The sequence below is a fragment of the Dipodomys merriami genome, unplaced genomic scaffold (genome assembly GCF_024711535.1).
Source record: "Dipodomys merriami isolate MVZ:Mamm:240054 unplaced genomic scaffold, mDipMer1.0.p SCAF_102, whole genome shotgun sequence".
Classification (NCBI taxonomy): Eukaryota; Metazoa; Chordata; class Mammalia; order Rodentia; family Heteromyidae; genus Dipodomys; species Dipodomys merriami.
Window position 1 is genome coordinate 1,179,382 of NW_027202294.1, and position 27,684 is coordinate 1,207,065.

Below are 27,684 nucleotides of genomic sequence, written 5' to 3' on the forward strand. Positions count from 1 at the left end.
TTGGGTCCGTTGGGTGCGAGAGGCGGGGGCAGGCGGACTCTTTCCGGTTAGGTTAAGTCGGTGTCTTCGTTGTTTGAAGGACGTCGGCCGTCGAATTTGTGACTTTGGCAAAGGTAGGTGCAGAGGGGCTCTCCGGCTCAGACCTTGCGCCTTGGCTTTGAGGAGCAGATTTGATACTCTGACGGTTTCAGATCCGGTAAACACCGCGAGATCTTCCCTGGGCTTGGGGACATGATGGGATCGGTGAGGGACCGGAGAGGCGGGGAAAATGAGGGTCGGGGCCAGAGGACGCGCTCAGCCGCCGAGCGACCTCAGGCCCCCAAACTCGCCAGGTTCCCGAAGCCCTTTAGATTATACTTTGCAGTGGAGAGAGAGAGACAGAGAGAAAAACAGAGACAGAGACTCGCCGCGAATAGAGTTCCCCAAGGTCACTCAGTGACCGAATGTTGGACTAGAACTCGGGCTTTCGACCCCATCGCTGGCCGGGGGTGACTCCTTTGGTGTGAATGGCGAATGGCCGGGCGGCTGGCTTCCACGACGAGGAAGATGGCAGCCAAGCCGCCTTTAAACAGGCCTCAGCCATGGTCCATCGTCCAAGTGAGGGTGACGCGTGACTCGGCCGCTGACGGCGCACGGTCCTTAGGTTCGATTTCAGTCTGTGATCCTCGGGAAGAAAGGCTTTTTTCCTTGGAGAAATCCAGAATTGTCTGGATATATTTTTGGCTGTAAATGTTTGGCATGCAAGAGATTGTACCTGGTCCCCGAGCGCTTCTCTGCCTTTTACGTCTACCTAGTGATCTTACTGTCCCGGGTAGATGTTCAATGAGACAGGACAACAGCAGTGACAGAAGGCCTAGCAAGTGCAACTGGCCAACATTGGCCTTTAATGAAATGCCTATTTCACAGGCAGACAAGGGCATGTGGTTGTATTTAATAATAGTTAACGGCTTAGAAACTGGCACTTAATTAGCGGCCAAACTGGTATATAGCTATATTCCACTAACCTGTGAGGCTGAAGTTTGAGGATCGCTAATTGAATACTATACCAGGCTCTGTCTCCAAAAAATAAAGACAAAAACATACCAAAAAAAAAAAAGGAATCCCTATCTATTTTCTTTTTTTTTTTTTTTTTGTCGGTCGTGGGGCTTGAACTCTGGGCCTGGGCACTGTCCCTCAGCTCTTCAGCTCAAGGCGAGCGCTCTACCACTTGAGCTACAGCGCCACTTCCGGTTTTCTGGTGGTTTATTGGAGATAGGAGTCTCACGGTCTCTCCTGCCCGGGCTGGCTTTGAACCGCGATCCTCAGATCTCAGCCTCCTGAGTAGCTAGGATTACAGGCGTGAGCCACCAGCGCCCGGCTTCCCTATCTATTTTCTAGCAGTTTGTTACTTAACATTAATTCACAAGTTGACAAGTATGAATCTTAGGTGATTTTTCTCCTTAATATGTCTTAAGAACACCAAATTATAGGGCTAGGAAGGACGCTCAGTAATAGAGTGCTTTCCTTGCATGCATGAGGCACTAGGTTCGATTCCTCAGCACCACATAAGCAGCAAAAGCCAGAAGTGGTGCTGTGGCTCAAGTGGTAGAGCACTAGCCTTGAGCTGAAGAGCTGAGGGACAGTGCCCAGACCCAGAGTTCAGGCCCCATGACTGACCAAAAAAAAACCCAACAAATTAGGGGCTGGGAAGGTGGCTCAGTGATAGAGCGCTTGCCTTGCATGCATGAGGCCCTGGGTTCAATTCCTCAGCACCACATAAGCAAAAAGAAAAAAACCAGAAATGGTGCTGTGCCTCAAGTGGTAGAGCGCTAGCCTTGAGCTGAAGAGCTGAGGGACAGCGCCCAGGCCCAGAGTTCAGGCCCCACGACCGGACCCAAAAAAAAACAAAAAACAAATTATAATTTGCTGATCCTCAGGGCATTGGTAACACAAACTGTTGTGATCTTAGTCCTGATCTTTGTTGAAGGGTTCGGGCTTAGGTTTCAGCTTTCACTGTTGTTTTATTATCCCACCTCACCGTTTTTATTATTAGAAACATCCCACTCCTTGCCATTCCAGCCTCTCGTGAGTCCTTTAAGACCCCCACTAAAATTCAATTTTGTACCACGTCCTTTCCTAAAGAATTGGTAATCTGTGGAATATTGCAAACATCAGCCTGCATTACTATGTTCACTAGAGTAAATTTTAAAGTACTATAATATTGTTTTAGTTGGATACAACAATCTCCTAAAGTTTAGGAGCTGGATGAACTGACAAAGTTAAGGTTGATGAATTCTAAAATTGAAGCCTTGTTTGCTGTTGAAGCCTGGTTTCCTTATTAAAACATCATGAAATGAATAAAAAAATATATAACTTTAGTATGTTTAGTAAGATGAATTAGTAAAACAGAAAATTTACATCATAAAAGTTTCTCTGTATGGTGTGTGTGTGTCCGTCCGTCTATCCATCCATCCATCCTTGTGCCCATCCATCTGTCCATCCATCTCTCTCCAAGGGTTTGAACCCAGGACATACATACATACATCTGTCCTGGTGTTTGAACACAGGACCCAGGCACTGTCTCTGAGCTTTTTTGCTCAAGGCTGGCACTCTACCACTTGAGCAACAGCTTACTTCCAACCTTTTGGAAGCTAATTGGCGATGAGTCCCATGGACTTTGCTGCCTAGGTTGGCAGGATAGGTTAGCTGATCCTCAGCTTCCTGAATAGCTAGGATTACAGGTGTGAGCCACCAGCATCCAGCATAAAGGTTTCATTTAATGGAGATTGTGCTACTTTGGCTAGATTGCCCAGTAGTTGTGAAGGGTCCTAAGGAAGTTTAGATTTTCTTTATTGTTCCAAGAGCCTTTTTGAAAGTATCCAAAAATAAGTTCTCAATTTTTTATTGTCAAATCTTCTGAATAATGAACAGGGGAGTCATAGGGGAGTAATAGTTTCCGTTGCAATGACTTCCCTTTCTGTTCTCTCCCTCTTCCATTTCCTCAAGACTTTCCTGGGAAGTCCACCAGAACTCACCCAGCTCTTGTAAGTTACCAATCAAATAGGTATGTTATTGAAGACAGGTGGTTACATATACACATTTTCAACTGTTCTGGTGTATTTTTTGAAGATGTGTCCCCAGGTTTTTGGGTTTTTTGGGTTTTTTTTGTGCACCAGTCCTGGGGCTTGAACTCAGGTTCTGGGAACTGTCCCTGAGCTTCTTTGGCTCAAGGCTAGCACTCTTAACACTTGAGCCACAGCTCCACTTCCAGCTTTTTCTGTTTATATGGTACTGAGGAATCGAACCCAGGGCTTCATGGATGCTAGGTAAGCACTCTACCACTAAGCCACATTCCCAGCCCTGTCCACAATTTTTTTTCCCTTCTTTTTGGTGGTACTACAGTTTGAACCTAGGGACTTGTGCTCACAAAGGCAGATAATCATTAGAATCATGTCCCAATGTCCTAGTCCTTTATTTTTTATTTTTTAGTAACATCAATTAGTTGTATCAGGGGCTTTCATTTTAATATGTCCTTTTTTTTTTTTTTGTCGGTCATGGGGCCTGAACTCTGGGCTTGGGTGCTGTCCCTCAGCTCTCCAGCTGTAGACTAGTGCTTTACCACTTGAGCCTCAGCCCCACTTCTGGCTTTTTCTGCTTATGTGGTGCTGAGGAATTGAACCTAGGGCCTCATGTATGCAAGGCAAGCACTCTACCACTGAGCCAGCTTCCCAGCCACAACATGTCCATTTTTTAATACAGTGTATCTTCTTGGTCAGAGTTGCTCTGTCATCCTCTTCCCTTTCATTATTTTAATAGGGTGTTGCCTTTATGCATAGCACAGCCTGTACCTTGATCATCCTATTTGTATTTCCTACTCAGAATGACAGGCACATGCTGTCATGTTCAGCTTTTTGTTGTTGTTGAAATGAGGCTTTGAGAACTTTTTACCCAGGTTGGCCTTGAACTTTGATCCTCCTGATTTCTGTCTTCTGGGTAGCTTGGATTAGTGAGCTATAACACCTGGCCTGTTATCACTTAGAAAAATGAAATACATGTCTTTGTAAAGTACACAAACAATTTTTTTTTTGGGGGGGGGGTGTCAGTCGTGGGGCCTGAACTCGGCCTGGGCTCTGTCTCTAAGCTCTTCAGCTATAGACTAGCACTTACCACTTGAGCCTCAGCCCCACTTCAGGCTTTTTCTGCTTATGTGGTGCTGAGGAATTGAACCTAGGGCCTTATGCATGCAAGACACGCACTTTACCACTGAGCCACCTTCCCAGCCCTATATTGCAATTAGGTTTTTTTTTTTTTTTTTTTTTTTTTTTGCCATTTTCATCATTGTAGTTTCTTCTCAACTTTAGTGTGCATTGAATGTAGCTATAGATCTTATTAAAATAGATAGCTGGGTCCCAGAGTTTCTAAATCAGTAGGCCTATGGTAAGGTCTGAGAAGTTGCATTTCTATCAAGTTTCTGGTGAAGCTGGTGCTGCTGGTCTAAGGGTCAGATTTTGAGAACGACTGATGTGCTCTACATAGTTCAGAAATGGGATTTTTTTAAACATTTAACATTACTTGGAAACTGATCTCTTTCCATGTTATGCAAATATCTTTGCATATTTTATTTCCCTTATTGGAAATCCCTGCTTACCAGCCTTGATAATGGGCATTTATTTTTCCAGTTTTTACCTTTCATGAACAGTATTTTCAGTGACTTTGTGTGAATCAGATAATATATTTCCTTTTTTTTTGGTCGGTCATGGGGCTTCATCTCAAGGCGAGCGCTCTAGTGCCTGAGCCACTTCCAGTTTTCTAGTGGTTTATTGTAGATAAGAATCTCACAGACTTTTCTTGCCCAGGCTGGCTTTGAACCATGATCCTCAGATCTCAGCCTCCTCAGTAGCTAGTATTATAGGCGTGAGCCACCGGGGCCGGCGGGCTCAGATAATATATTTCTACCTTGTGATTCTCCTGGAGAAAAGAACCAGCTAGGTGGAAGAGTATACTATATAATTTGCTAGATACTTTAGGAAGGCTTACCAGTTTACACTCCAAGTAACAGAGAGAGAATTCTAAGTCCTAAGTTAATAACATTGCTTGTTAACAATTTAATTGTGCCAGTTTGATAGTTAAATATCAGTCCATTTTACATTACATTCTTCTATTTTGTACACAAGGAGTAATAATTCCAGATTCCGTACCACCAATCGCTTCTGTCAACTCCCTTTAATAAATGATCCTTCTCCCATCTTCCATGGAAATCTTAAGTGATTTATGATAAGAAAAATTATTTAGGGGCTGGGAAGGTGGCTCAGTGGTAAAGCGCTTGCCTTGCATGCATGAGGCCCTGGGTTTGATTCCCCAGCACCACATAAGAAAAAATAAATAAAAGACTTACAAATTCCACCTCCTTTAAAAAAAAAAAAAAGAAAAATTATTTAAAGTAGCATTTTAAGTCATTGTTTAGATGATTATGGTTTGATGAAACATCACAAATTCCGACTTTGAAGTAGTCTGGAAAGTTAACTCAGTGTGCATAGTCAGGAATAAAAATATTAAGCTATACCACAGTCTAGATAATTGGCTTTTGACTCTTGTTCTCATCATATGCTGAATGATTTGACCTTTCCTGGAAAGTCTGAAATAGTAACCAGGGTAAAATTCTACTTCCAAAAATTCCTCTTAACAAGGCTTTTCTACCATCTTTTTACAATGTAGTTAAAAACCATAAAGTTGGGCTGAGAATGTGGTTTAGTGGTAGTGTTTACCTAGCATGCATGAAGCCCTGGGTTCTATCCTCAGTACCACATAAACAGAAAAAGCCAGAAGTAGCACTGTGACTCACACACTAGCCTTGAGCACAAAGAGGTTCAGGGACAGTGCCCAGGCCTTGAGTTTAAGCTCCAGGACCAGAAAAGGGGGGAAACACACACACACACACACACACACACACACACACACACACACACACACACACACACACACACACACACACACACACACACACACACACACACACACACACACACACACACACACACACACACACACACACACACACACACACACACACACACACACACACACACACACACACACACACACACGGTTATGGTGATTTGCCCAGGCCTTGAGTTTAAGCTCCAGGACCAGAAAAGGGGGGAAACACACACACACACACACACACACACACACACACACACACACACACACACACACACACACACACACACACACACACACACACACACACACACACACACACACACACACACACACACACACACACACACACACACACACACACACACGGTTATGGTGATTTTTTACTTTTTAAACTAAAATTTTTTTTAAAAAAAACTTTTTCTTTTTCACCCAAACCAATTTATTGCTTGCTTTTTTCCTTTTAAGATTGACATCATGGCAGGCGCAGAAAATGAAGGCCAATTCCAGTTCACTGGTATTAAGAAGTATTTCAACTCATACACTCTCACGGGTAGAATGAATGTAAGTATTATATGTATATATATGGTATGAGGAATGGAACCCAGAGCTTCATGGGTGCTAGGCAAGCACTCTACCACTAAGCCACCTTCCCAGCCCTAAGCAGTTATGTTTTAAAATATAGATGTAATGATGATTCTCCTTTTCTCCCCTACCCCCACTCCACAGTGTGTACTGGCCACATATGGAGGCATTGCTTTGCTGGTCTTATACTTTAAGTTAAGGTCTAAAAAGACTCCAGCTGTGAAAGCAACATAAATGGTAAGGAATTTAAGTTTTTAATCATTTTAATATTAGTTTTTCTTCCCAATAGTTTACTATAAAAAGTAAATGCAAGCATTGGGTGCAGGAGCATACACCTGTGTAATCCTAGCTTTTAGGAGGTGGAGATGGGAGGATTGTAGTTTTAAATAAGAGCTAACCTGTGAATTCTGTGAACATTTCGTGTGTGTGTGTGTGTGTGTGTGTGTGTGTGTGTGTGTGTGTGTGTGTGTGTGTGTGTGTTTGTGTGTGTGTCTCATTCCTGGGACTTGAACTTGGCACAGAGGTGCTGTCCTTGAGCTTTTTGGTGCAAGTATAGTCTACCTCTTGAGCCACAGCTCCACTTCCAGATTTTTGGGGGTAGGGTTAATTGGAGATGAGTTTCAGGGACTTTCTGCTCACATTTGGCTTCAGATCAACCTCCTGAGTAGCTAGGATTACAGGTATGAGCCACTAGCACCCAGCTGATCAAGCTTTTTTAAAATGTGGTTGGTTTCCAGTGGTTTTGATTATTGTAATTTCATAATTTAATGATTGGACTTTTGCTGTTCATAGATAGGTGGACTATTTCATAGGAGTAATCTGTCTCATAAGTTCTGTAGCAAAAGCTTTAAAGCATGAAGTATCTATATGAATGTTTCCTTAGGTTAAGATGCTTGCCCAAAGGATTATGAAACAACAATAAGCTTTAGCTTTTGCTTTCGCCGATACAGAGTATCAGTTTCTTGGATATGATGAATAAAAGATAGGTCTTATGCTTTTTTTCTTTTACCATTTTTTTTTTTTTTTTTTTTTTGTCGGTCGTGGGGCTTGAACTCTGGGCCTGGGCGCTGTCCTTCAGCTCTTCAGCTCAAGGCGAGCACTCTACCACTTGAGCTACAGCGCCACTTCCGGTTTTCTGGTGGTTTATTGGAGATAGGAGTCTCATGGTCTCTCCTGCCCGGGCTGGCTTTGAACCGCGATCCTCAGATCTCAGCCTCCTGATTAGCTAGGATTACAGGCGTGAGCCACCAGCGCCCGGCTCTACCATTTATTTTTGTAGTGTGGTTTTTACAGTACTGGGGTTTGAACTTGGGACTATAACAGTACACTTGTGTGCCTGCATGTGCCCGCGTGTGCATGGACACACAGATAGGGTCTTGCAATTTTTGCCAGGGTCAGCCTGGGACCCATGATCTTCCTACCTATGCCTTCTATAGCTGGGATGAGGGCTGAGCAACTGGACCCAACATGATGTACATGTTTAACAACTGGGTGGCTGGCTGCAGATGCATATTAGGCAAGCTAGGCTCTGAAACAGAACTATACCCTAGCCCCAACCATTATATGCATTTGTAAGTAACTTGTTATTTATAGTTTCAGGCTTCATTCATATATGTGTGTGTGTTTTGTTTTTGTCATTGGTTGTGGGGCTTAAACTCTGGGCTTGGGCACTTGCTGTTCCTGTGCTCTTCAGCTCAAGACGAGCACTCTACTGCTTAAGCTACAATGCCATTTCTGGTTTTCTAGTGGTTTATTGGAGATGAGTCTCATGGACTTTCCTGCCTGGGCTGGCTTTGAACCATGATCCTCAGATCTCAGCCTCCTGAGTAGCTAGGATTATTCCCACCTTGGGCTCTTTTTAGCTACCTATCCTTAAGTAAACATCTTTGGTGTTGACCATAAACAATGAACCATAATCCCCAAATCTATATTTTCAGCTAAAAGTTTTTCAGAAAATTTCCAACATATCAGCCCAAAAGGACTACATATCCCAAAATGCAGTGGTCTGAAGCCTGTTCCTGACAAAACAGGCAATATTTTCCAAATCTCCATGTAACTTTTAACTTTGAGAAGGAGGTAGCATCTCCATAAAAATGGGAAGCTGTATTCAGATATTAAATTTTAAAATGCATGTTTTTCTTTAAGTGTTACTTTCTATAGTAGTTTTTCCAGGAGTTTGCCTTTAGGCATATACCAAATTGTTTAGCAATTTCTTTGTTAAAGGTAAAATATTACACTGAAACATACCAATTATGAGAGAAGTCTTGATTTTTTTTCCCTTATTGACTCTTTTTGAGAATATTCTGAGTTTATGTTCTGTTTCTGAAGGGCTCATGATTAGTACTGTCATAGTATTTAATGAATATCTTAAAAGTAGAACTGAACACATTTGTGTCAAACTGTTTTTGCTTTGTTTATAGGATTCTAAATTTTCTGAGCTCATCTGTTAAATTCCCAAGCCTGGAGAAGCTAATGTCAACTCATCATGTAATATTCAATTTGTACAATAAATTATGAACCTGGAAAAAGCTGGTTGTCTTTATTTACAAGATATCAAAAATATAAAAACTGTACAAAATGCAACAAAGGCAAAAACTGGCAGTGACTTGGTCTAAATCTTAGTTTTCCAAAGCAAGGCTCAGTACTGGAGGTAAGCAACTGAAATGTCTGTCTGACTTCAAGTGTACTAGGTTGTATGTATTTTAGCTGAAGTAGAATATGGAAGCTAAACTTCTTCACCAGGTTTATAGTGTTTAGTGCACTCAAATAGTTTAAATTGAGATGTCAGTGGATGGTTGTACTTCTCTAGATCTTGGGAAGGAATTGTTCCCTGTACTCATTTACATACATTCCACTAATTATAGGTCAAGAAAAACATGTTAGTGGATCATTTAACATAGTACTTGAGTGCATACAGTAACTTCATTTTACAGCAGAAAATACACATGCTCGTAGAAGTCTTCAGCTAAAATTCAAGATGGTATTTCTTAATTTGAATCTTGAAGCAGGATGAATTTCCTCAAACTTCTTTTTTCTAAACATAATAAATTAAAATAGCATTTGAACAGAAAATGCATAGTTTCCACACAATCCGAAGCACCATAATGTCTCTTCCACGAACGTAATACCTCTTATTCAACTAACGGAAATTAGTTAAATGTGGTTGCTATAAAAACGTGGAACTATCCTGTTCAGATTTTCAAAGCAGCATACTTCAAGATCCATATAGACAACATTCTTTGTAGCTTAAATATTAAACACTGAGGTATTTGCTTTTAGTCTCCCTTTTTCAAACAGTAGCTTCCAAAAGGTCTTTAATACCGTTGATTTATTGCGGACTATAAGCTCCTGCAGCCAGAACCAAGTTTCTTCGAGTAAAATGGAGGTGTACAACTGGTGTTGATTTGGTCATATATGTACCCAATAATAACTCCTGTGAATTCTCAGGTAAATTTATATGGCCAGTGGCTGTAGTAAAGTCATCAGTCTCTAAATCTTCAAATGCTTTTATGGCATCCCATAACCGGACCGTATTATCCATTGAACCTAGGAAGAAGGCAAAGGAAACCTTTTTGTTTGTCAGTCCTAGGGTGAACTCAGGGCTTGGGCACTGTCCCTGAGCTGCTTTCACTCAAGGCTAGCAGTCTACCATTTGAGGAACAGTGCCACTTCTGGCTTTTTCTGTTTATGTGGTACTGAGGAATAGAACCCAGTGCTTTGTGCATACTAGGCAAGCACTCTACCACTAAGCCACATTCCCAGCCCCTATGTATTTATAGTTCATGCTAAAAAAAAAAAAAAATGTAAATCTTTATCCCAAAGCCATTAATCATTTACCTGAGGCCAAAATTTCACCATCTCTACTAAATCTAAGTGAACACACTGTATCAGTATGGCCTTTTAATTCTCCAACCATCAAACCATGTCCAATATCCCAAAGCAGTACTCTGCCATCTGTTGCTCCTGTAGCCAGGAATCTCCCATTGGGAGAAAATGTCAAGGAATGAATTGGTCCCTAGGAAAGAAAAGATCAAACTAGAGTTAAGTATATCCAAAGACCTAAAGCAGAATTTTAATGTTATGAATATTATCTTTAAAATTATTTATTTTTGGTTGGTTAAAAGATATTTTTGGTCCAGGCACGAGTGGCTTACACCTGTAAATCTAGCTGCTCGTCTAGATAAAACTTAAGGTTCAAGATTTGAAGCCAGCCCAGGAAGGAAAGTACATGAGCCAGATTTCCAATTAACCAACAACAACCAGAAATGGAGCTATTGCTCCAAGTGGTAGAATGCCAGCCTGGAGTAAAAAAGCTAAGGGACAGTGTTAGGCCCTGAGTTCAAGCTCCAGTACTGGCACACACACAAAATGTTTGGAATTGTAAGTATGGCTCAAGTGGTAGAGTGCCTGCCTAGAGATCACAAGGCCCTGAGTTCAAGCCCAGAAAAAAAGAGGCATGTCTGTCAATCTTCCCATTGAGAGTTGGAGACCTATCCTTCAAGCAATGATTAATATTAATATCTAAAAGGTTCTTAGGGGCTGGGAAGGTGGCTCAGTGGTAGAGTGCTTGCCTTGCATGCATGAGGCCCTGGGTTCGATTCCTCAGCACCACATAAGTAAAAAGAAAAAAGCCAGAAGTGGCGCTGTGGCTCAAGTGGTAGAGCGCTAGCCTTGAGCTGAAGAGCTGAGGGACAGCGCCCAGGCCCAGAGTTCAGGCCCCATGACCGGACCCAAAAAAAAAAAAAAAAAAAAAAAGTTCTTAGACATTAATCACTTGGAACCAATAAGACAGAGAAGAAATAAGGTTGAGTGACCTCCAATGCTAGGCAGTAGGCAAAGAAAACTTCTATTTCTAGCCAGGCTATAAAACTATCATGGACATCCCTCTACACAAACAACAAAAGACCATTTTTATCTTGAAAAGTGCTGGAATAAGAAAGGTAAAATACCTTGTGTCCAGTGAAGATCCTTACACAGTTACCATTCAAAACATCCCAGAGCCGCACAGTTCTGTCTGCAGAGCCCGTAGCCACATAATTTGAATTGGGATGGAATCTTGTACAATTCACATCAGCAAGATGGCCAGCAAATATCCTTAAAGGCTGATAGTGGTCTGTGGCCCAGAGTCTTTTAAAGTTATAAAAGTAAGAAATCACAGTTAATAAAATAATATTTCACCATAGTTTTGGCTATCTCCTAATTAGTTTCTAACCTGTGCTACCTCATCTGGAACTTTCAAGGAAATGACAGAGACAAAGGTATTCACAATGGTAGTGGCAAAAAAAGAATATCTGACAGGAGGAGCACATAAAATAGCCAAAAGCAGTGCTTTTGCTACATGATTGCAGATACAATAACTCCTGTCCTAAATTCATTTTCAAACAAAAGCTACAAATACTGATATTTTGAATAAGTTGAAGTAGAAATGAACAGACCCAATCAAAAGATTAAACTGATATCTTACCGAGCAACTCGGTCATGGCCCCCTGACACAAAATAATATCCATATGGAGAAAACTGTGTGTCCCATACTGGGTAGTTGTGTCCTTTATATCCCACCAAGCAAGTAAATGTTTGAAGGCTCCATAATCTAACAGTTCCATCCTCTGAAGAGGATAGCAGGTAATTCCTGAGAAGAGAATTTGATAAAATTGATTTCCCAGAATTAACTTTAGACTACTTTCAAGTTTCTTCTTATATTTGAATTTTAAAAATATAGCTAACTAATGCTACATCTCACTTGTAATTTATAGATAGAACCCACAATAGATGCAAAGCTAAACAAATGTTAAAACTAAATGTTGCTGGGTGCCAGTGGCTCATGCCTGTATCCTAGCTATTCAGGAGGCTGATACTTGAGGATCTCAGTTCAAAGCCAGCACAGGCAAGGAAAGTCTATGAGACTTTTATCTCCAATAAACCACCAGAAAACCAGAAGCACTGCTGTGGCTCAAGTGGTAGAGTGCTAGCCTTGAACTGAAGAGCTGAGGGACAGCACCCAGGTCCAGAGTTCAAGCCCCACAACGGACCAAAAAAAAAAAAAAATTAAAAAATTAGAAAAGGTGAATGTTAGCCTTGACAATAAGTATATTCTGACCACCTAATGATGTTAGATTTTATATGTATGTATGTACATGTGAATATATGAATGTGTATATTCATTTTAAGATAAATTGAGACAATATACAAAATGTGATAACCTCACTTAATTTTTGACTATAAAATGGAGATGCTATTTTCCAATCTTGTATGAGTTGTAAAAAGGAGAGGATTGGGGAGTGTCGCAGTAATAGTCCTAACTTAGCTCATGCTTAAGGCACTATAGATTCAACCCCCAGCACAAAAGAATGAAAATAGTCTTTAGGAAAAGAAAAATAACTACAAACATGCTGCTAACTTTTTCATGGATAAATACAAAAGCTAGCAGTTTTATTTTTCTGAAATCACATTTCCTCACGTAAAATGTATCATCTGGCTAAACCCTACCAAATTCTATTACTACCACTAATAATAATACTCAAAAGTTTTGTTTCCATACATGAAAAAAAAATTGGGGGGGGGGGTTACCCATTCTGTGGCTTGAAATCAGGACCTGGGCACTGTCAGCTTTTTTGCTTAAGGCTAGTGCCGTATTACTTGAGGCACAGCTCACTTCTGGCTTTTTGATAGGTGACTGGAGATGAGTCTCACTAACTTTCCTGCCCAGACTGGCATTGAACTGTGATCCTTGTATCTCCGACTCCTAAGATAGGATTATAGGTGTGAGCCACCAGCACCTGGCTAAACATGAAAACTTAGATGGACTGAAAGCTATTATCTATCCAAGGAAAATACAGATGATACTGTGGTTATAAAACACCCTCCTCCCCTTTTTTTTTTCCTGTCAGGTGTGGGGCTTGAACTCTGGGCCTGGGCCCTGTCTCTCAGCTCTTCAACTCAAGGCAAGGGCTCTACCACTTGAGCCACAGTACCACTTCCAGTTTTCTGGTGGATAATTGGAGGCCAGAGTCTCCCAGACTTTCCTGCCTAGGCTGGCTTTGAACCACAATCCTCAGATCTCAGCTCCTGAGTAGCTAGGATTACAGGTGTGAGCCACTAGCACCTGGCTCCTCCTCTCACTTTTTTTTTGGGGGGGGGGGGGGTCTGGTGGTGGGGCTTGAACTCTGGGCCTGGGCGCTGTCCCTCAGCTCTTCAGCTCAAGGCTAGCGCTCTACCACTTGAGCCACAGCGCCACTTCCGGCTTTTTTTGGGGGGGTCCAGTCGTGGGGCCTGAACTCTGGGCCTGGGCGCTGTCCCTCAGCTCTTCAGCTCAAGGCTAGCACTCTAGCCCTTGAGCCACAGAGCCACTTCGGCTTTTTTCTTTTTGCTTATGTGGTGCTGAGGAATCAAACCCAGGGCCTGATGCATGCAAGGCAAGCACTCTACCGCTGAGCCACCTTCCCAGTCCCCGGCTTTTTTCTTTTTGCTTATGTGGTGCTGAAGAATCGAACCCAGGGCCTCAGGGATGCAAGGCAAGCACTCTACCACTGAGCCACCTTCCCAGCCCCTCCTCCTCTCACTTTTATAGAATGTTAGAAATCATTAAAAAACAAGTAAGTAACTAAACACAGCAATTTCAAATTTCCCTTTTAGTACCTGGTTTAAAGTTTTTCTTGTTACTATTTTTCCCTGAGACAGTCTCATTGTGTTGCCTAGACAAGCATTAAACTCACAATTTTCCTGTCTCAGCTTCCTGAGTAGCTAGAATTACAGATGTACACACTGCCATACCTAGCTTTCTTTATTTTTAAAACCATATAGTGAGCTGGGAAGGTGGCTCAGTGGTAGAGCACTTGCCTTGCATGCATGAAGCCCTAGGTTCGATTCCTCAGCACCACATAAGCAAAAAGAAAAAAGCTGGAAGTGGCGCTATGGTTCAAGTGGTAGAGCGCTAGCCTTGAGCTGAAGAGCTGAGGGACAGTGCCCAGGCCCAGAGTTCAGGCCCCATGACTGGACCCCCCCCCCCCCAACAAAAAAACATAACTTTAATTGACAGCTATTATGCCATTCATATCAAGAAATTGTCTTATGAAGTACCACAAAAACAATACAGAAGACTCTAGCAATTTAACTCTTACACAAAAAACTCTTTTTTTTTTTTTTTTTTTTTTTTTTGTCAGTCATGGGACTTGAACTCTGAGCCTGAGCACTGTCCCTCAGCTCTTCAGCTCAAAGCTAGTGCTCTACCACTTAAGCTACAGCACCACTTGCGGTTTTTCTGGTGGGTTATTGGAGATAGGAGTCTCACGGACTTTCCTGCCCGGGCTGGCTGGCTTTGAACTACGATCCTCAGATCTCAGCGTCCTGAGTAGCTAGGATTACAGGCGTGAGCCACCAGCACACAACAAAAAGCTAATTTTTGAAACCACTGCATTTTGAGTTTGTAAATTCAGTTATAAAGTTGTTTTTTTTGCACAGTTCCCCAAGATGAATTAGCAAATGACAAGATTTTAGTAGATTAAGGGCTGACAGCCATGAGATTTTTTCTTTTTTTTTTTGGTTGGTCGCAGGGCTTGAACTCTGGGTTTGGGCGCTGTCCCTCAGCTCTTCAACTTAAGGATAGTGCTCTACCACTTGAGCCACAGCTCCATTTCTTGTTTTCTGGTGGTTTATTAGTGGTAAGAGTGGGATAAAAGTCTCATGAACTTTCCTGCCTGGGCTGGCTTTGAACCATGATCTTCAGATCTCAGCCTCCTGAGTGGCTAGGACTAAAGGTGTGAGCCACAGGCAACTGGCTGAGATTTTTTTTTTTTAAACAAAATTTTCTAGATTTTGCATTATATTCCCAGTGAACTTTTACATAATCTCAACATAGAAATACCTCAGTATTAAATTATTATCATTTGTATTTTACCTATCGGGACTGAAGCTGGCTCCATAGACAGGCCCACTGTGACCATACAAAATCTTCAACTCACTTGCAGTTTTCTCATCCATGATTCTTTCTAAGACATCATCTGATTCTTTGTCTATGAGGCTAAGATCTAAAATGGTCCAGAAATAGTTTTTAAAGGATATTCATCAAAACAGGTTAATGCAGTCACATCACAGTTTAGGAAAGGAACAGGTAACAAATTCTTCCTATACCAACCACTGTACTAAAACCTCTAAGTGATGTCATCCCAATGTACAGGAGAAGAAACTGCAGATCAGAACAGTTAATCATTTGCTACCATACACACAGCTACTCAATATGGGAATCAAGATTAAAACTCAAGTTTGACCACTGTATCACATGTTTCACAAAAATGAAAATATTAAAACAATTTTAAATACAGCAAGATAATATAGCTAATGGGGAAAAAACCTTCTAAAATGAAATCCTGACTTTATTTTCTTTTTTAGCTATTTTTATGACTACAATAAATTTTTTCTCCTATTATTTAAGGTCTCCCACTAAAGTTTTTTTTTTATTTACAAACAAACAATCATAAAATGTTAAGAGTTTTATTTACGGAGCTTTTATAGCCTAATTCCTTCGATTCCATTTATGAGAAAAGACCAGAGAATTTAACCCAGTCTCCTGATTGCCACCCCAGGACTGTCTTCACTATGGGGAACATTGAGAATCTTGAGTTAAAATGAAATTTTTTATCTGCAGAGATCACCACCTCCTTTCTGTATTCTGTGGATTCAAGATTGTTGCAGACTAACTTCAAGTTTACACCAACAGGTCATCTGAGTTACCTGATGCTTGTTTAACACTACGAAGCTTTTTGGGTGTCACAGACCACACTCTGACAGTTGAATCTGCAAAACCTCCAGCAATCAGACTAGAATCATCAGTGACATCCACTGCAGTGAGGCCCTGCCAGTAAAAAAAAGTTTTACACTAAACAATACTTTTGTGGGGGAGGGGATTCAAATCACATCGTAGAATATTGTTCTCATAAAAGATCACTTGAGATTACATTCTCCTATAAAACCCAATGTGTGAAAGCACATACTTGAGCGTGTTGTCACTTACCTTTTTGTGCCCTCCATATTTGGAATGCATGATGGGAAGCAAATGTTAATCATGTTTATAATTTACTAAATATATCCTCAGTAACCTATTACAAGGAGTCTGCAAAGGTATATAGAATTCTTTTTTTCTAAGTTTTAGAAAAAAACTTAGCATAATAGCATAAATAGGATAAAGTAGGGAGAAATGGAAAAGAGAAACATTTCCTGCTCTCCATCCAGGAAACAGGAGTTAAAAACTAAAAAATGGTGGTTCCTATCTATAGCCTTTCTACATTTTAAGCTGGAAGAATTTATATAGTCAAGGATATATATAATTCTTAATCAAAAAGTTCATATTAATACTTCACAAGAAGAATTGGCTTTACTCAAAGGCTGTGATCAGTGAAAACAGATGAAGTATAAGCCAGATTTGGGAATCTGCAAGTTTCTGAAGGCCTTCTAACCAGCCTCCATCTACTCTGTGCAGCATCAGTTCTCATCTTGTTCCTTAATTATATCAAGAGTTTACCAAGACTCCACTTGAATACATTTAAGATTGTAAATTGCCATTTTACATGACTCTCGGCAAAAATTATCCAATTACTTTACCAACCTGGTAAGCATTTAGGAATGTATAGAAACAAATAGAAGGTAAGCAGTCCGGCCCAAGTCGCACTCGTTTGGTGGTTTCTTTCATATTCATGATCTTATCCAATTTATCTGAATCTTTCAGCTCAGGAAGAGGAATTCTGTGAAGGAAAATCACTGGGAATTATTCTTTGAATATTATTAACAAGTTTATCTCCTCTGTATCCTAACTGACACCTCCTTAAAATTCTGGAAATCTCTCCCCCACCTGTTTTGAGGTGGAGCATTGGGATCTTGTTTTTTGCTTTTGGATCCAATACTATCTTTTTTGGGCTTCTTCTTTTTAGGTTTTCCTTCTTCATTTTCTCCTTCTTCATCTTCATCATCCAAAGGCACTTCAATTTCTGGTTCTTTTAACAAGCCAAAAAATACCTACAATCAAAAGAACCAACATTTTAAAAATAAATTTTGTTCATTAATATTCTCTTTGAATATATTGACAGGATAAATCACAATTACGAAATTGTCATTTATACCCTGAAGCGGGGTTCTGAACTTTTCTAACAGTTATTTTTCCTGTTTGCCTTGCTAATAGAACCCTGATTTTATTGGAGCAGCAATGTGCTTAGTTAGTTACTTCTCAAGCTTCCTTGAAGCTAGCAATAGCCATACAACATAATTCTGGTCAGCAGATAATACAAAGAAATATGTTAAGTATGTTTGGATTTTTTTTAAGAAAAAAAATGTCTTCCTGATAAAAAGCAAGAGACTCAAGCAGGCTTTTCATCCTTTCCATTATCCCATCTTGGACTGTAGTTGCAATGCTGGAGCTGCAACAGCCATCTATGACCACAAGGAAGAAAGTCATTCTAAAGATGATAGACCAAGCTGAGTGCCGGTGGTTCACACCTGTTGTCCTAGCAACTCAGGAGGCTGAGATCTGAGGATAGAGGTTCAGAGCCAGTCTGGACAGGAAAGTCCATTAGATTCTTATCTTCAGCTAACCACCAGAAAACGAATTGGTGTTCTGGCTCAAACTGGTAGAACACTAGCCTTGGGCTATAGAGCTATGGAACAGTGTTCAAGCCCCATGACCGACCAAAAATAAATAAATGAATAAAGGTGACAGACCAGACAGGGACACTGACAACATTGTAGAGCTATAATGCCAGCCCTGGAAAGACTCCCGAATTCATTTCATGTGAGGAAAATCAACTTTTTCGATATACTAAAGTCAGGGTTCTGTTAAATGCAATCATTCTCAAGTCCTCACACAGATTCACTATCCTTAGAACACGAAATTTTAAAAACAGTATAAAATTATTTCCAAGCTAGCTATAAGAAAAATTTAAATTATGTGGATCGAAATGCTACAATTTTTCATAATCTACATTATATAGTTCTTAGGTTTATTCCCATACCTTTGATTTGTTTGCCTCTCGTTTAGCCTCTCCTGCCAAACTTCCCACCATCGCATCTATCTGTTGCTTACTACGCGGCATCCCATCAAAGATGTCAATGTAGAGGTGCTCCTGAACTATGTTCCATATCTGATTGTTCTGTTTCTCCTGAAGATGCCTCTTCAAGAGTTGGTACGAGTCACGGGAAATACGCAGAACAAATTTACTTGTTCGAAAATCCAACATGGTTTCATTCCCTTTCATGTGTTCCTTTTTGGTAAGACTAGATAATACTCGTAGGTCATCCTGGTAATAACATTCCTGATCTCCATGGAACCTGTTTCAGTGATTTTAAAAAGTCATTTTTCAATGTAATCATTCAGGGATCCGCCTCTCCCCCAAATATTTATAAGCCACCCCAGAATACCTTAAATGTAGTAGTTTAAATCATTCTAAACTGTATCTACAGGTAATTCACTGATTATAAAGTAGTTTCTGAATACATCCTTAAAGTGATCAATTTAATTCTCTAATTAAATAAACATTTTAAAAGAACAATTTGAAATAATTACCACATGAATGAAAGACATTTACTACTGGTAGACAATTTCTTTGGAATACCAATTTTGGTAAATATTTGAAAATGTCTGAACCTTTGCTCTTACTGCATGCTTTCTCAAAATCCCACTTTTAAATTTTTATTATGGAAAATTTCAAATGTGTATGAAGCAGAAAATGTGTTGTAATTCAATGAACCTATCATAGCTCTCTACAATAACACATGGATTCTCATTGGCCCCACCATTTTAATGATTTCCCATGTTCACAATATCAGACATTCATTAAATGTCAATACTTTAATATTATAACTAATAAACAAATGCTAGTATCAAACAATGAATACTTGTATTTACTATTACCAAAAGCAATTTCATAAAGCCATCAGCCATGGTGGCAACTAGTAACTTTTAATACTTTTGTTTTTATAAATTGTAACTTTCCTTAAAAAAAACTATTAAAGATATGGATTTGGCATTTACTAAGAACAATAAAAAATGCAAAATATTGAGAAAACAATGACTGACTAAAATTAGATAAAGCTCTAGCTCTGTAAGACACAAAGCCAATGGATTCCTATATTGTTACCCATTTGAATTCATCAATAAGCAGACTAAGAGTTTTGCCCTAGATTTAAAGTAAAGTAGAAATCTCAGGCAGTTAAGTATTTTTATCACTACTTATTATTCTCATCATTTGGGCCTGGGGTCCTCTAAGACTGTCAATAACAGGGAAACAGAATCCTCTACAATATTTCAGCTTCCTAACCAAGGAGATTGTTACACTATGAATTTGGAAGGGGAGGGTTTTTTTATGACGGTAGTATAAGAAAAATTATTAAGCTTCTAGAAAAGTTGTATCATCATTAGCCTTTTTAAAAAATAAAAAACTCTGAGCCAAGAACATTTTGCTTCCTGTTTCTTCTCTTAGTTATCTTACTATAATGAATGAATATTACGCCATAAGGGTTCTATTGTTCTTCTCTCACTAGTATCTGCATTATCTGACAAGTCCTAGCTTCAAGCTCTATTGCTTGAACTAAAGAACTGCCATTCAAATATTAAGCACTATTTCCTTCTCAAATATGGCTTGATACTCTCTTAGTTTTCTTACTATTTCTTTAGCTTTTCTGTCTTACAGTCTTACACTTCACACTATCTTTATATCTTACACTTGGCCATTGAAATGTTGGAGCTCTCTCAAAGCATGAGTTTAGCTCTTATTTCATAAGACAATGTAATTCATATCTTTATCCATCAATATTGCATATAACTCCAGGCACCAGTGGCTTATGCCTATAATCCTAGCAACTCAGAAGGTGAAGATCAGGAGAATCACAGTTCCAGGAAAGCCTAGGAAAAAGTTTGAGAAAACTTAACAGAAAGAGCTGATGTGGTGATATGTTCCTGTTATCCCAGCTATGGTGGGAAGAGTAAAATAGGGCTGTGGGTCCAGGCTGGGCTGAATTTATCTCAAAATAAACCAGTTGCCAAAGTGGCTCAGGCAAGCCAGATGTCAGTGGCTCATGCCTGTAATCCTAGCTATGGAGGCTGAGTTTCAGAGGATACTCAAGGCCAGCCCAGACAGAAAAAGTCCAGTTGACTCCATCTCTAAAATAAACAGCAAAAAGCAAAGGTAGAGAGATGGCTCAAGCAACATGGCACTACTTGTTAAGGCCAAAGAACTGAGTCCAAACTCCAGTACTAGGAAAAAAAAAAAAGGAAGGGGCTGGGAACGTGGCTTAGTGGTAGAGTGCTTGCTTAGCATGCATGAAGCCCTGGGTTCGATTCCTTAGTACCAGATAAAACCGGGGCGGGGGGGGGGGGGGGAAGGTGGAAGTGGCACTGTGGCTCAAGTGGTAGAGCATTAGCCTTGAGCACAGAGAAGCTCAGGGATAGCACACAGGCCCCGAGTTCAAGTCCCAGGACTGGCAAAAACAAAAACAAAAAACTTTATGACTCAAGTTCCTACTTTTCCTCTAAACCCCCACAGCAGGAACAAACAGTTGATAGGGACATAAGAGTGACTATTGAGCCGGGCGTTGGTGGCTTACGCCTGTAATCCTAGCTACTCAGGAGGCTGAGATCTGAGGATCAAGGTTCAAAGCCAGCCCGAGCAAGAGAGACCATGAGACTCCTATCTCCATAAACCACCAGAAAACCGGAAGTGGCGCTGTAGCTCAAGTGGTAGAGCGCTCGCCTTGAGCTGAAGAGCTGAGGGACAGTGCCCAGGCCCAGAGTTCAAGCACCATGACCGACCAAAAAAAAAAAAAAAAAAAAAAAGTGACTATTGACTAATTTTAGAGGTTACTGAATGGCTGTCTACAGAAATGGTAGCTCTTGACAGGTCAAAGGCATTTTGAAACTGGAACTAAAGATTATTCCTCCACCACACTGAGTAAGTCCTGTTCTAGAATTTTCTGTCGGTGAAGGGCATCCCTATCTGACGGGGGGGGGGGGGGGGGGGGGGGGGGAGGGGGAGGGGGGAGCAGAAACATGGGATTATCATCGATAGCTTCCGTATTTTTAAGTACCAAATTAATCTGCCTTTTTATTCACCTCCACCAATACAACCCAGTTTAATATTTGTCAAGGTGAATACTACTGGAATTTTGGGCAGGACAATTCTTTGCCAAAGAGAACTAAAATATTTAGTATTTCTGCTCCTCTAACCAGTCAGTATGAAAACCAAAAGAAGTCTCCATGTTTGCTAATGGAAGAAGGAATACCATTCCTGTTGAGAACCACTCAATCTCCAAATTGATCAAGTCATTCTGTCCTTCATTATTTGTTTGCTGCTTGCATAAAGGTTCTTTTAAAATACCTATTTAGGGGCTGGGAAGGTGGCTCAGTGGCAGAGGGCTTGCCTTGCATGCATGAGGCCCTGGGTTCAATTTCTCTGCACCACATAAGCAGGAAAAGCTGGAAGTGGCATTGTGGCTCAAGTGGAGAGCACTAGCCTTAAGCTAAAGAGCTGAGGGACAGTGCCCAAGCCCAGAGTTCAAGCCCCACAACCGACCAAAAAAAAAAAAAAAACAAAAAACTTGATAATATAGTTCTCCAATGACTTCTGTGACCAAGATGCTTCACTGTCCTCCATATCTATCTCTCCTTTCTTCCTCCAAAGCAGAACCCCTGAAGATTAGCTGGGCACACAAACACCTGAGTAAGACCACATTCCTTTGTAGCTAGGTATAGTGACTTACAAAAAATCTGTAAAGAGTAGTGTATCCATCTTCCTAGAAGAATGTGTGCCTTCCCCGCTGTCTAGAACACTGGTGTAAATGCTTAGAGCTAGACAACCATTTTGCACCATAAAAGAGAAACGGTCTAACAAGAGTAGCACAGTAGGGCTGGTAATGTGGCTTAGCAGTAGAGTGCTTGCCTAGCATGCATTAAGCCCTGGGTTCAATTCCCCATTACCACATACACAGAAAAATCTGGAACTGGCGCAGTGGTTCAAGTGGTAGAGTGCTAGCCTTGAACAAAAGAAGCTCAAGGACAGTGCCCAGGCCCTGAGTTCAAGCATGGGGACCGGCAAGAAAAAAAAAAAAGTTCAAAGCCAGCTTGGGCAGAAAAATCTATAAGATTCTTATCTCCGGGGCTGGGAAGGTGGCACAGTGATAAGAGTGCTTGTCTTGCATTCATGAGGCCCTGGGTTCGATTCCTCAGCACCACATAAGCAAAAAGAAAAAAGCTGGAAGTGGCGCTTTGGCTCAAGTGGTAGAGCGCTAGCCTTGAGCTGAAAAGCTAAGGGACAGCGCCCAGGCCCAGAGTTCAGGCCTCAGGACCAGACCCTCCCCCCCCCAAAAAAAGATTCTTATCTCCAGTTAACCACTAGAAAACCAGAAGTAGACCAGAAGTGGAGCTGTGGCTTATGGCAGTAGAGCACTAGCCTTGAGCAAAAAGAGCACAGGGAGGGTGCCTAGGCCCCAAGTTCAAGCCACATGACTGAAAAAAGAAAAAAAAAAAAAGAGTGGTAGAGCAACAAAACTGAAAGAGCCTGTGACTTTGCTAATCAAGGACTCACCCTATAGTCTTATACTTTCCACCTTTGTAAGAAGTAAACTTCTGGGCTGGGAAGGTGGCTCAGTGGTAGAGTGCTTGCCTTGCATGCTCGAGGCCCTGGGTTCGATTCCTCAGTACCACATAAGCAAAAAGAAAAAAAAAGCCGGAAGTGGCACTGTGGCTCAAGTGGTAGAGCACTAGCCTTGAGCTGAAGAGCTGAGGGACAGCGCCCAGGCCCAGAGTTCAGGCCCCACGACCGGACCCAAAAAAAAAAAAAAAAGAAGTAAACTTCTATTATATTTAAGCAATCAGCTTAAATATAATAAGCTTCTAGAATAATAAACTTTTATTATATTTAAACCTACTACTTTAATAGTGATTCTCAGTCAAGTCTAATCCTACTCAATACAATTCCCTATTGATCTTAGAACAAAAACCTTCAACTTGGCCTAAGAACTTGCCTGTTATTTCAGTGTCTAACCAATTGTTACATCACAACACACGCTATTCTCAGCTCCAGCTACTGTGGCCTCCTTTTAGTCTCTGTAACTATTAAGAACTTTCCTCCCAGTTTTCAAACATGCTTTTCCCTCTTCATCTGGTTAAGTCTCAATCTTCAGGTTTTACTTCAAGTATGGTTCATCTGGAAGCCTTCCTTGTCATTTTCACTAGATACACACCCTCTGCCCCCAATTAACTTCATATCATCCCAGGTACCTCTCCTCCGTAAAGTACTTCCTGAGTTGCAGCCTTAAAGTTGTATGGCTATAGATATATAGGGGTAAACAAAATATATGTAAAATTTCACATACTTCTCAAAGAATGATTTTGCTTCATTTTCATGTTGATTATAGACTAGCTCCAAGTACATGTGTACAAACAGAGGATAAAAGAGTTGGGATAATTCTGCCCGATGGCAGTCCAGAGAACATTCAATGAAGTGTTTCAGTCCACTATAGTACTCTTCATACATTGTGGGGTCTCCTTGTTGGTTGTAGGCCGACAAGACAGCACTGACATCTGGCTGGTCTTCCACAGCTACACTTCCAACTGTTTAAAAAAATGAATGACAACTTTTAAGAAAATGATTGATATCTACATGTGACTGAGACACAGAAGTGAACTATTTGTCAGTTTGTCCCTTTCCTCAACAGAATCATTTACTCTTTTAATGGGCTTTGTACTTGCTTGACAAAGGCCAAAATACCTTTAAGTACTCACATCTCAAGGTAAAACTTCAAATCAGTATAACTAAAAGTCTGCTACTTTTTCCTGAATCTACCTTAAAGACAAACTGTGTAAAGGTATATGAAGCACAGGGATGTGGCTAAGTGGTAGACTGTTTGCCAAGCTTGCACAAGGTCCCGGGCTCTGGTGGCTCATGCCTGTAATCTTAGCTATTCAGAAGGCTGAGATCTGAGGATCACGGTTCAAAGCCAGCCCAGGCAGAAAAATCTGAGACTTTTATCTCCAATTAACCACCAGAAAACCAGAAGTGACACTGTGGCTCAAGTGGTAGCATAATGGCCTTGAGCTGAAGAGCTTAGGTACAGCGCCCAGGCCGAGTTCAAGCCCCATGAATGACAAAAAAAAAAAAATTTTTTTTTAAGTGCAAACTAACAATTATATTGATCTCTCTGAAGGTTTCGTCCAAGTGACATCCACTACCACCAACCCATGCAGCCATGCTCTAGCAGGAATGAGAAATGGTTTTCTCTGCCAATGACCATTTGGTTATTTACAACATCATTTACAGCCATACAAAATTATCAATACAGGCAAGTGAGTGCCAGGCAGTTGATGAGAAGCATACCTGTCTGTCCTGTCAAATACTAAGTTATTTCAAGGGTCTCATACAGCCTCACAAGGGTAGAGAATGAAAAGGTTTCCAACCCTTACTCTGGATTAACAATTCTAGCTTCCTTAGCACTCCTGTTTAATATTCTATTCTGTTACCTGCACAGGTGCATATCTACCACCTGATATAAAATATCAGCATTTGAGAACACCTGGAAATTAGCTCTAGGGATTTCTTGAACTAATTGGGTAACTTTAAGATAACTGAGTATCCACACACTTTTAGATGGGAACTCAGCTGTGAAGTACTGTCATGTAATAGTTTTTGTTTTGTTTTTGTTTTTGTTTTGTTTTGTTTTGTTTGTTTTTGGCTAGTCATAGAGCTTGAACTCAGGGCCTGGGCACTGTCCCTGATCTTCGTTTGCTCTACCACTTGAGTCATAGTGCCACTTCTGGCTTTTTCTGTTTATGTGGTACTGAGGAATTGAACGTAGGGCTCCATGCATGCCAGGCAAGCACTCTATCACTAAGCCATATTCCCAGCCCAATTACTGCTAGGCTGGATGGCTAGACAGGCAGAAAACTGATTTTGCATCATTGTGTCTTCTCTATATTCTATGATTGGAAGGCCTAAAAATAAAACCGGAATTAATACTAGGAATAAAATACCAGGGGCTGGGAAGGTGGCTCAATGGTAGAGTGCTTGCCTTGCATGCATGAGGCCCTGGGTTCGATTCCTCAGCACTACACATAAGCAGAAACAATTGGAAGTGGCGCTTTGGCTCAACTGGTAGAAAGCTAGCCTTGAGCTGAAGATCTAAGGGACAGCATTCACGCCCAGAGGTCAGGCCCACAAAAAAAACACACACAAAAAACAGCATTTGAAAGACCATGCCTTTTTATATCTCTAAGAGATAACTATAATTCAATTGTATATGCTTAACAACAACAATTTCTATAACTATCATTTCACAGCAAAAAACACATGAGTACTTATTTATGATATACTAATACCAAACAATATATCTCTCAAATTAAGAGTTTAGTCTAGGCACAATGGCTCATACCTGCAATCTCAACTACTCAAAAGGGAGCGATTAGGAGGATCACAAAACTGGGCAAAAAGTTACTATCTCAGCCGGGCGCCGGTGGCTCATGCTTGTAATCCTAGCTACTGAGGAGGCTGAGATCTGAGGATCACAGTTCAAAGCCAGCCCAGGCAGGAAAGTCCGTGAAACTCTTATCTCCAATAAACCACCAGAAAACTGGAAGTGGCATTGTGGCTCAAGCGGTAGAACACTAGTCTTTTTTTTTTTTTTTGGTCCAGACGTGGGCCTGAACTCTGGGCCTGGGCTCTGTCCCTCAGCTCTTCAGCTCAAGGCTAGTGCTCTACCACTTGAGCCACAGTGCCACTTCCGGCTTTTTTCTTTTTGCTTATGTGGTGCTGAAGAATCAAACCCAGGGCCTCAAGCATGCAAGGCAAGTGCTCTACCACTGAGCCACCTTCCCAGCCAGAACACTAGTCTTGAGCTGAAGAGCACAGCGCCCAAGCCCAGAGTTCAAGCCCCACGACTGACCAAAAAAAAAAAAAAGAAAGAAAAAAGTTACTATTTCAACAAGCCAGCTATAGTAGTACACTTTATAATCCCAGCTAATCAAGAGGCATAGGTAAACTGAGAGAGAGCAAAGAGGTGACACTGTCCAAAAAGAAAAATACTCATTATCTATACATCACCTTTATAATAACAATTTAATAATAATAATAATAATAATAATAATAATAATGAGGCATAGATAGGTCTAGGCATAGACCTGATTCTAAAAACAAAGTCAGCTTGGTGCTCATACCTATAATCATAGCTACTAAGGAGGCTGAGATTTGAGGATAGAAGTTCAAAGGCAGCCCAAGCAGGAAAGTGAGACTCTTAATCTCCAATTAACCACTAGCAAACTGGAAGTGGAGCTATGGTTCAGTGGTAGACCACACAGGGACAGTGGCTATACCATGAGTTCAAGCCTTACAACTGAAGGGGGGGAAAGTCAAATACAGTTGGAAGTAGGACTCAAGTTGTAGAGCCAAGCACACTCAGTTGAAACTCCACTAAATAAATGAATTTGGCCTTTGGAAATTTTGGTGAGCTATACTATGATTCTGCTCCATACTGCAGAAATGTTTGATTTTGTTTATCATTCTGATGGCCTCTTTTCTACCTTTTTGTATTCTCAGGTATAATCTAAATCTGAATCCAATTTTTGAAGAAAATGAAAACCAACACACATCTTATAATTAATCCACAAAGTACAGTATTCAGAAAAAATTCTTCTCAATCATATATTTTAAGGATGGAGGTGTGACTTAGTGGTAGAGTGCCTGTCTTCTAAGCATAAGACCCCGATTTTGCAGGGTGGTGGCTCACACTTGTAATCCTACCTACTCAGGAGGCTGAGATCTGAGGATCATGGTTCAAAGCCAGCCTGGGCAGGAAAAGCCATGAGACTCTTATCTCCAATAAACCACTCAGAAAACTGGAAGTGGCACTGTGGCTCAAGTGGTAGAGTGCTAGCCTTGAGCTGAAGAACTGAGAGATAGTGCTCAGGCCCAGAGTTCAAGCCCCATGACTGACAAAAAAAAAAAAAAAGACCCTGAGTTTAAACCCCAGTACTGGAGAAGAAGCGGAAGAGAAAGGAGGAGGAATGAGGAGGAAGAGGAAGAATGGCAGACTCAAGGATTTTTTTTTTGCATATTTCTGCTTATAAATTACAGTGCTATATGTTCAAACTTCATCTCTGGCAATCCTGCAAAGAGTAAGTCTCATAAATACAAATTCATTGGCTAGAGCCACTTA

The 27,684-nt window shown here is 40.8% G+C and overlaps 2 protein-coding genes across 4 annotated transcripts in view; one reads left to right on the forward strand and one right to left on the reverse strand.

Annotated features, from left to right (window-relative positions):
* Atp5mk (ATP synthase membrane subunit k) lies at positions 1-9,032 on the forward strand. 3 transcript variants are annotated; one of them, XM_069994219.1, is made up of 5 exons: positions 1-113; positions 2,986-3,043; positions 6,388-6,483; positions 6,649-6,741; positions 8,925-9,032. In XM_069994219.1, exons 3-4 carry the CDS (start codon positions 6,397-6,399, stop codon positions 6,736-6,738), a joined length of 177 nt encoding a protein of 58 aa, XP_069850320.1. In that variant the 5' UTR covers positions 1-113; positions 2,986-3,043; positions 6,388-6,396; the 3' UTR covers positions 6,739-6,741; positions 8,925-9,032. The 3 variants fall into 3 exon arrangements, with proteins under 3 accessions (XP_069850320.1, XP_069850322.1, XP_069850328.1); XM_069994221.1 differs by having other exon boundaries at positions 2,986-3,023; XM_069994227.1 differs by lacking the exon at positions 2,986-3,043 and having other exon boundaries at positions 3-113.
* The window catches only part of Taf5 (TATA-box binding protein associated factor 5), a 21,185-nt gene continuing 2,526 nt past the window's right edge, over positions 9,026-27,684 (reverse strand). The window contains exons 2-11 of the mRNA XM_069994202.1: positions 23,854-24,091; positions 18,498-18,813; positions 17,345-17,508; positions 17,102-17,237; positions 16,231-16,351; positions 15,398-15,527; positions 11,969-12,133; positions 11,454-11,631; positions 10,342-10,519; positions 9,026-10,050 (exon numbers count right to left, since the gene is read on the reverse strand). Of these exons, the coding sequence (XP_069850303.1) occupies positions 9,833-10,050; positions 10,342-10,519; positions 11,454-11,631; positions 11,969-12,133; positions 15,398-15,527; positions 16,231-16,351; positions 17,102-17,237; positions 17,345-17,508; positions 18,498-18,813; positions 23,854-24,091 (1,844 nt within the window). The 3' untranslated portion in view covers positions 9,026-9,832. The remainder of the gene's footprint in view (positions 10,051-10,341; positions 10,520-11,453; positions 11,632-11,968; positions 12,134-15,397; positions 15,528-16,230; positions 16,352-17,101; positions 17,238-17,344; positions 17,509-18,497; positions 18,814-23,853; positions 24,092-27,684) is intronic.